Source organism: Colobus angolensis, unplaced genomic scaffold, assembly GCF_000951035.1.
Source record: "Colobus angolensis palliatus isolate OR3802 unplaced genomic scaffold, Cang.pa_1.0 Scaffold506, whole genome shotgun sequence".
NCBI classification, from domain to species: Eukaryota; Metazoa; Chordata; class Mammalia; order Primates; family Cercopithecidae; genus Colobus; species Colobus angolensis.
In genome coordinates this window covers 347,814-357,125 of record NW_012118555.1, presented here as the reverse complement: position 1 = coordinate 357,125, position 9,312 = coordinate 347,814, and the positions used below count along the sequence as shown (strand labels likewise).

The 9,312-nt window shown below is 45.8% G+C and overlaps 1 protein-coding gene across 1 annotated transcript in view; it reads left to right on the top strand.

The window, feature by feature from the left end:
• The window catches only part of URB1 (URB1 ribosome biogenesis 1 homolog (S. cerevisiae)), a 78,768-nt gene that overhangs the window by 6,450 nt on the left and 63,006 nt on the right, over positions 1–9,312 (top strand). Inside the window, exons 2-5 of the mRNA XM_011960128.1 lie at positions 266–405; positions 1,491–1,642; positions 2,386–2,518; positions 7,390–7,486. Of these exons, the coding sequence (XP_011815518.1) occupies positions 266–405; positions 1,491–1,642; positions 2,386–2,518; positions 7,390–7,486 (522 nt within the window). The remainder of the gene's footprint in view (positions 1–265; positions 406–1,490; positions 1,643–2,385; positions 2,519–7,389; positions 7,487–9,312) is intronic.

The window sequence follows — 9,312 nt, the reverse complement described above, 5'->3', positions numbered from 1 at the left end:
AACTCCTGACCTCAGGTGATCCACCCACCTTGGCCTCCTAGAGTGCTGGAATTACAGGCGTGAGCCACCACGCCCGGCTGGGCTTGGGGCTTCAACATGAATTTTGGAGAGAAACAGTTCAGTTGATAACATTCATAGTAGCTTCTGTGCAGTGTAGGTGGATCGTGGAAGGTCACAGAATAGGGAAAGCAGGTTGCAGTGGTGGATGTGATTGTTTCTAAGAAGACTGACCTTGTTAACGTTTGAACATAACTTTTTTTTTCAGGCTTGGAAGCATTTGTGTCTGCTGCCAAGAAGCTACCACGAGAAGATGTGTATGATGTTGTGGAAGGGTATATAAAGATTTCTGTTGAGTGTGCAGAAATTTTCCAGCTCCTAAGTGGAGAAAAACGACCTGAAAGTGAAGTATGTTGTTCCTTACATGGCTTGATGAAGAGAAAAAAAGTTAATGCTGCTGTTAAGTTTGATGAGGAAAAATGTGATAGAAATTTCCATTACCACCTTTCTATAGAAAACGATGCTTTGTCCCTGTGCTGTAGGAATGTATTCATTTTTTACCTCCATGACCTTTGAAAGCATTTTAGTGGAAAATTCTCATTTATTATTAACATTTGATGAATGATATCAGAAGGAAGGATAATAGATTCCTAATCAAACTGCACTTGGTTTCAGTATGGTTTAAACAAAAGGGAAACAGATAAACACGTGGTGTCACAGACTCACAACACATAATGAATTGATGATTGTTTTCTGATTCCAAAGAGATTGAACATTGGGATATTTATGTGCCTGTTGAAATCTCAGGGTTATTGCTATAAGGATGTAGACCTGATTATCTCTGAAGTCATTAAGAGAATTTTCTTTTCATTCTGGCCTTATCGCCAGCCTGAAGTGAGTCCTATCACTTCATTTGATTTGATTTTCTCATGTGATTTTCTGTAATTGTAAACAAGCTGTTCTTTATTTTTTTTTATTTTTGAGATGGAGTCTCGCTCTGTCACCCAGGCTGGAGTGCAGTGGCACAATCTCGGCTCACCACAAGCTCCACCTCCCAGGTTCACGCCATTCTCCTGCCTCAGCTGAGTAGCTGGGACTATAGGCACCCGCCACCATGCCTACCTAATTTTTTGTATTTTAAGTAGAGACGGGGTTTCACTGTGTTAGCCAGGATGGTCTCGATCTCCTGACCTCATGATCCGCCCGCCTCGGCTTCTCAAAGTGTTGGGATTACAGGCGTGAGCCACTGTGCCCGGCCCTGACAAGTTGTTCTTTATTTTGCTGGGCTGTGGGAGCGGGGCTACATGCAGAGCCTGGGTCTGGCAGGTCAGCCTGCCAAGCTGTCACCTTTGACTCAGGATCTAGGTGGGCCTCATCCTGCATGTTGAAGGCTTTAAGCCTGCAAGTAACTATGGCTAAGGCAAAAGGAGCATGTATGCACAGGAGGAAAAGAAATGATACAATTTCTAAGCGTTTCTATTCTGTCTTTGCAGACGGTGTTAATATTTCAAGTTTTTGAGGCCATATTGTTGCGGACAGCAAGTGATCTTTCACATTTCCATGTTGTGGGAACCAACATTGTGAAAAAGCTGATGAACAACCACATGAAGCTCATCTGTGAGTCCCTGTATGCCTCGGGTTACAGGTAGGCTGTCTGCCCTTGCGTGACAAAGGACAGGCCTTTGGGTTTGGTCTGCATTCAGCTCTCCGCAGGTGCATTTGGTTATTACCTTTATGGCTAGAGGAGAGCTGAGCTGTTTCTGAGGACAGTGACCGAGTCTCTGCCCCCTTCCTTTGTGGACCAGCCCTGGCTGTCCCTGACTCCTCTCACTTATCCCTTGTCCCTCTTGTCCTGCCTGCTACTGTCCTTGCTGCTATATCTGTTGACTGACTCCCTCTACTGGAATCCTAGGTGCATGTGGCAGGGCCTTGCCTGTGTTGTAAATGCCACCTTCCCCTAGATAACAGGGCCTTGCATGTAGCAGGTTCTCAGAAAACCATGGAATCTGGGTGACTGCAGAACGGAAAGACAGCCATGAGCTCGTGTTCGGAGATGCCTTTGTGAAGAAGTCGTCCTCTGTATCCTGCAGTCACAGGGACTGAGGTGTGGTCTATTGATCACATGATGGCTCGCTCCAGAGAGAAATGTCCATCTTCTTCAAATCTCGTGTTTATAATCTTAATTCTACTTAGTTTTAATTTTGAGCCTTATTTTGAATCTTTATGCTTTTTTTTTTCTCCTTAAAAAAATGGCGTGTCTTTTTCCTTCTTTTTTTCTGGTTTGGGGATAGCCAGTAACACAAGCAGCTTGCAGCTGGCTTTGTGATGAGGCGGCTCTGTGCTTCTGCTGTTCCTGACGTGTCTGATTTCCTCTGGCTCCCTGTACAGGTTGGCTCGCGCCTGCCTGAGCCTGATGGCCGCCATGGTGACCCAGGGTCCGGAAGCTGCCAGGGATGTCTGCAGCCATTTTGATTTGAATAAAAAGACCTTGTACACCTTGGTGATCAAGAGGGATTCAAAGGTGAGGGGACCACAGTATCTCGTGCTTTCCATGGATCTCCTTCCCTTGGAGGACTGTAGTGGTTTTTCCTCCATTCTCTGGCCCTGATCCCCACACAGATGGAATGAGAGGTGTCTATGCAGAAGGGTGTGTGTCCGCAGCCACAGGATCTGCCTGTGAGGATAGGACTCACTTCAGGCTGGCGACAGGGCCAGAACCTGGCAGAGCCTGAACAATGGGGACATCTGAGGAAGCTCTTGGGGGCTGAGTGAGATGTGAGGATGACTTAGCTGTGGGCAGCCCCTCTCCTAAGTAAACGAAATACCCTCCATGTGCCCATGGCCCTGAAGCTCGTAGCGTGTCCCAGTCCTCTGTTCCTGCTCTGCCCACCTCGGAGAAAGCCCTTGAAGCTCTAAGCCAGTGACGTCCTCAAAGAGGACTTCTATGGCTTTTTAGTAAGTGACTTTTGCCTCCCAGTTGTAATCTCGTGATGGGTGAGGGTTGGATTGTGCCCAATAAAATGGGAGTGTGGATGGTTGGTTTTCAGGAAACCTGTGAAACAAAAATTCCCTGGTGGCTTTTGAAATCGCACTTGGGTTTGGAAAGGTTCTTGGGGAGCAGGCACACTCTGAGGACTCCTGAGCTTGAGCGAGGGCATCCTCCCGTCGCGTGTGCCGGCTGCAGGTTGTCTGTCGAAGGGCATCTTCTGATTGCCCTGTCAGCTCCTCTGCTGGAATTCAGTGCTGTGAACAGCCCTGGCCAGAGTGTCACCCTCTTCCTGAACGTAAAGAGTAAGGAGACAGATATCAGCCCATCCCATCTGCCGCGGTGGAGAACCACATTAGAATAATTCACTTCTATAACCCTGTGCTGCCTTGTTTTGTCAATATCCCTGGGAACTAAATGTTTCTACATTGCTGGGAATTAGACTAAAAGGTTGATAATACCAAGTAGCTTTTATGGCTCTGCGAGATTGGCCTGGTGTTGAGGGTTTTACTGGAATTACAAATAAGGTATTCTCTAAGGAAAAAAATTCCAGGTCTTAATGTCTCTTAGATACTCCGCTTTATCCATGTGTCAACAAATTCCATTCAATGAGTAATGGCTCCTGACATTTAAATACGTTTCTAATAAAAAGAATGTGTGTGCTATTTGCAGACTAGGGCAAATATCACGGTTCTTTGGTCTTACCTGGCAGTAAGCCTGGCAGTAATTATCCATCAGATGCCCTCCCCACCCATCTCTTTTGATGTCAGCCCTCCCAGCTGTCTGAGTGAAATAGACTTCAGGAGCCCAGAGAGCGTGGGAAAGGCCGAGTAGGGCTACCCGTCCTGAACCCTGGCTGCAGGGCCACGCACGAGCTGTTTCATCTCAGGGTCTCGGCACATTATTTTACCTCTCCAGGATCTGTAAAATGGGAGTTACAGTCAAGTCGAAAGTGTTTTTACTCTCATTGTGTAATCTGTAATAAGTATCTTAGATGCCTTATATGTTATAGGAAATGGAATTGAGACATTACATTTAATAAGGAACTGTTGGGAACATTTAAAAGTAGAGCAGCGTGAGGAACCCCTGTACCAGCTGTCCAGCTTCAGCCACTGTCCCCACCCTCCACCTTTTTAGTTTCCTCTGGGGCAGTCGATTAGAGCAAATCCCAGACGCGAATCATATTTCACTATAAATATTTCAGCATGTACTCTAACAGAAAAAGACCCTTTAAAGAACAGAAACCACAGTGCCATTATCACGCCTAACACATTAATAATTTCTCACTATCATCTATTACTCAGTTTGGTCTCAGGTTTTTTCCGTTTCAAAAATGTTTTTACACCTTGTGGTTCAGATCAGGATCCGAACAAAGTCTACATTGCATTTGGTTGATATGTTTCTTAAATATCTTTGCTCCCTTTTGAGTCTGAATTTTTCTCCCTCACTCCGTCCCCTGCTTTTTTGTCTTTGTTTTTTTAAATGCCATTTAGTTGTTGAAGTGCTGGCAGGGATTTTTTTTTTTAATGAATATATGTTAACATTTCGGAGGAAATTATTAAAGCCTCATGAAGAAGGAGGATTATAGATAATATTCATCCAGCCAAAGAAAGCATTGTTAAAATTCTGTGCCAAAGAGCAGTTTTACCAAATGTATCTTGGTCTATTTTAGACGGTGTTTTGCAGAATAAGCCCTGAAGAGTTCAGGACGTTTTCTTCGTGGAATAATAACCCTGTGAGGTCACAGGGTGGGAATGAAGAGCAGGCATGTGGCCCACTTGCAGTAGGAGTGGGACGCCTTTGATGGAGTAGACTGGAGACAGGATGGAGGCCCAGGGGGCCACGGCAGTGGCAGAGCCTAGAGCGGGCAGCTGCTGTGTCCTGGGGATCTTACTCAGTTCCTCCATCATGTCAGGACAGAAAATTTGGAGTTGTTTGGGATATAAAAGATGGAAGCCAGGAAGTGATAACTAAAACCTTTTCATTTATAATTTCATTGCTGGAGGGATCCACAGGAGGTCTAGTTCTGCTGTGTACCAGCAGGATAGAAAGATCTAGAATGGCAGAAAACCTGGAGCAGCATTCCAGAGTCCTGACTCCCAGTACTGTTACTTCAGTGGACAAAAAATAAAAGCACAGGAACTTTCCACTAGCAGGGAAAAGACAGAACTTAATTTAATGTTGCCAGGCAAGTTTTAGCGTTTTACCAGCATTTATCTGGAACACAAGACATGTGTAGATCAGGAAAATTAACTGCTTGAATTAGATGGCATGTTTATTTGAACCGTGAGGCGTAGAGATGGCTTGGGAGCAGCTTAAGCTTCCTGAGGACAGGGACAACATCTTGGTTAACTTTACACCCTCTCTTGGCCTGAGATGATGGCATCTTGAATGCAGTGAGTGTTTTATAAAAAGTGAATTGGTGGGTTAAGGCACTGGAGTGTTGCTGACACTATGGAAGTGCTGCAATTCTCAGCACCAGTGATCATTGGACGCAAACTTCTTGTTGTGATGAGTCACACAGGTAGGTCCTCAGAACAGAGAGGATAGTTTGAAGCTCTCAGTTTGGGGAGAAACCTGCATTGGTGTAATAAGGTCTTGCTGAGATGCTGTGTGACAAGGACAGGGAGAGACTCAATAAATGTAATGAGTGTGCAAGGCCTTGATCTGCATATCAGGGAACATGGGTTGGATAGCCTTCCTTTTCTCTGGAAGGAACATAGACCCAACAAAATAAGATGGAATTAATTAAAGACTTGCACAGAGACCTAACTGGTGCCAAGTATGGTCCTTGCACCCTGAGAAAAAGTGAAATGAAAATGGAAAATGTCACAGAATCTTGTGGAGAAGGAAGAACTCTGTAGTTGAACATAAGTAGTATGTTTGTGCAATTATACTTCTTATCTCAGTTGTGGTACTTAATTAGCTGTGTGACCTCGGGTGAATTTTTTTTTTTTTCTTTTTTTGAGATGGAGTCTTCCTCTGTCGCCCAGGTTGGAATGCAGTGGTGTGGTCTCTGCTCACTGCAAGCTCTGCCTCCTGGGCTCAAGTGATTCTCCTGTCTCAGCCTCCTGAGTAGCTGGAATTATAGGTGCCTACCACCATACCCAGCTAATTTTTGTAATTTTAGTAGAGATGGGGTTTCACCATGTTGGCTGGGTTGGTTTCGAACTCCTAACCTCAAATGATCTGCCCTATTTGGCCTCCCAATGTGCTGGGATTATAGGCGTGAGCCATCGTATCCGGCTGAATTTTTGACCCCTCAGTTTTCTCATCTGTAAAATGGGTGTGGTGTGGGCATCTCTCCCTCAGGCTGTTATGAGGAGTAAAGGAGGTCACAGATGTGCAGCATTTGGTATAGTGCCTGGCCCATAGTAACTGCTCTGTAAACATTGTTCTCCTCCTCCTCCTCATCGTCACTGCTACTGCCACCACCTCTCCTGCTACTACTAAGTGGATCAGAACTATCTGGAAGGCAGATTACGCCTTAATTTTCCCAGGCATTTTGGGGCAATGATTTGTTGTGATACTGACTTATTTCTCGGCAGTGAATGAAGGTGTCTTTGGAGTAACTGTGAAGTAGAGAATACTGCTGGGTATAAGCAATGGAGGATCTAGGCACTCCTGCTAGTTCTGGAACAGCTGATAGGAGACTGACATGACCATATGCCTTGAGTTCCTTAGATACAAAACGAGGAGTGATGTGACACAGATTTGTCTTAATGATACTGGGAGGGGAAGTTGACCAGCAACTTGAGGCATCGGCTGCTGTCACGGCATTGGGGCCCTCCCCAAACGTGCCCACTGCCCTAGGTGGTGGCTGATGCCTGTGGGACAGTGCTGGCTGCAACCCTGGGAAGGCCTTCCAGGGTTGGTAACGTGACAGCATCTGTGCTTTGGTTTGTGGTATGAGCTAATAAGTTATTTATAGTATCTAATAAAAACCAGACATCACCACATTGATGTCTCACCAAAAGCAGTACCAGTCATTTCATCATCCCTGGATTTTCAAAAACATAGATGATTTTCATTAGCAAGCGAGAGGAGATGGATCTAGGCAGGCTGAGAGTCTTGTTCTGCACCAAAGTGGCCAAGAAACTAAAATGTGTGTGTTATAGTCAGGGAAGGGAACGCTGCTATTTTTTACCCATACTTTTGTATTGAGAATAGGGCTTGAAAGAGAAGGAAAAGTAGAGAAGATTATCAGGGGAAGAGAATAGAAAAAATTGTTTGTTTTCCGTGAAGAATGAGCCTTTGTTTCAGACTTGCATCCCCTGGTGACTGGGGACAAGGCCGGGGGGCTGGTGATGTTGAGACGGTAGAGGTGTGCTTGGCCACTGTGTTGCTGATTCCTTTGGCTCTGTGTGGAGTATGCATGTGACATGTAGGTCTCCTTTGTCCTCCAGGGAGTGTACGACGTTCGGCAGGCCTACATTCAGTTTGCTCTCTCCTTTCTAATTGCGGGTGATGACAGCACTATAGTGCAGGTGTTGGAAGTGAAAGGTAGGTGTACCCCCTTGTCCCTTAGGAAAGCCCATTTGTTTTGAAAACCCTGCTGCAAACCGTTTCTTCCAAGTTAGAAAAAAGTCTGCAGCCTTTGCAGTTGCTCTGTACACCAGATTGAAGGGTACGGGGCAGGGAGATGGGTGAGCGGGTGCAAAGCCTTGGTCAGTACCATTTTGATATCACTGGTCAGAGTGAACAGCAGTGTTCCTGTTATGCCGTCTGGAATGCTGAGCGATGCCGTAACAGAGGATAAATGCAGACCTCAGAGAGGCAGGGTCGGGCAAACAAAGGAGGCTTTATGGCTCTGGAACATACTCAGACTCATAGTCCTGGCTACCTGGATTCCCTTGGGAGCTGTAGTTTTAAAAAATGAAGTTAGTTCTTTGGTGGCTTAGCCCCATGTTATGAGAATATCAGTAACAGGGCTTCAGAGAATTCCAGCTTGACCACCTTCTGGTGGCTGTGTCCCTAGAGTGAGACTTGGCATCATTTAATCTGCTAGGGCCCCTTGCATTTTATCAAGAGATTTAGTAAGATGATAAATGGCAGCACTTAGCTCAGCACATGGCAGTTGCTCAGTAAGATTCCCTGGAATCCTGGCCTGTCTGGAGGTGAGGAGCAGTCCCGTGTACTGGCCGGAGCTCTGGGAGCTATTGAGGAGGAGTAGCAGGGTACTGTACTCAGGACGTTTGGGTCTCCAGTCCTTCTTCCCCCTCCCAGGTGGGAGATCTGAACTGCCTCTGGAACGTGACTGCCGAGACCATTTAGGAGAAGAGTGCGGGTGGTGGTCCCCCTGTCTGTGGTCAGCCTGGTCTGTGTGGGGCCCTCCATTGCTGCTGTGGTGGGGCAGCGTGAGAGTGGAGATGTGGTCTCTGCATAATGCAGCAGACATATTTTTTTTTTCCTACTTGTTACTAGGAGCTAGGTGCAGGATGTCTTGCTGCTGCCAGGGCCAGTAGTTTCTTTAAGACTCCCCTGGGTCATTTCAGCCATCTGGCCTTTTATTCAAGGACAGTTGGTACCATTTTCACTGTTGAAGGGGACTGGAATGTACTACAGTTTAATGTTTCTGCTGGGAGTTTGGCTGTACGCATCAAAACTTTTAAGATGCTTACGCATGGGTTTGGATTTATGATGGGCCTGTCCCCCTGGGCCTCTCATAGTACCCCATGCCAGAGCAAACTGTAACTCCGAACCATTGCCTGGCCTCTGTGCCCGTAGGCTGCTGGCACTGAAGTGGGTTGCACAATGGATAAAGAAAAAAAGATAGAACAACTTTTAAGATATTTGATCCTGTAATTCCATGTTTAGTCATTTATCCCAGTGAAATAATTACAGATGTGAGTAGAAGTTTTGTTAGGAAATAATAGTTAGATTAGCTGGAAATGGGACTTCTAACTATCCACCAGTAAGAGATTGGCTGAGCAAATAGGGGACTGGTCATAAGACGGAATGCAGCGATTAAAAATACTCTAGAGGCTGGCTGTGGTGGCTCACGCCTATAATACCAGCATTTTGGGAGGTGGAGGCGGGAGGATTACTTGAGCCCAGGAATTCTTGAGACTATCATGGGCAACATAGTGAGATTCTGTCTCTACCAAAAGAAAAAAATACAAAAGTTAACTGGGTGTGTTGGCGTGTATCTGTTGTCTCAGCTACTTGGGAGGCTGAGGTGGGAGAATTGCTTGAGCCTGGAATGTCAAGGCTGCAGTAAGTCAAGATTGCACCACTGCACTCTGGCTTGGAGGACAGAGGGAGGCCCTGTCTCAAAAAGAAAAAAAAATGCTGTATTTAATGATTTCAGAGTTTTTTAGTGATACATG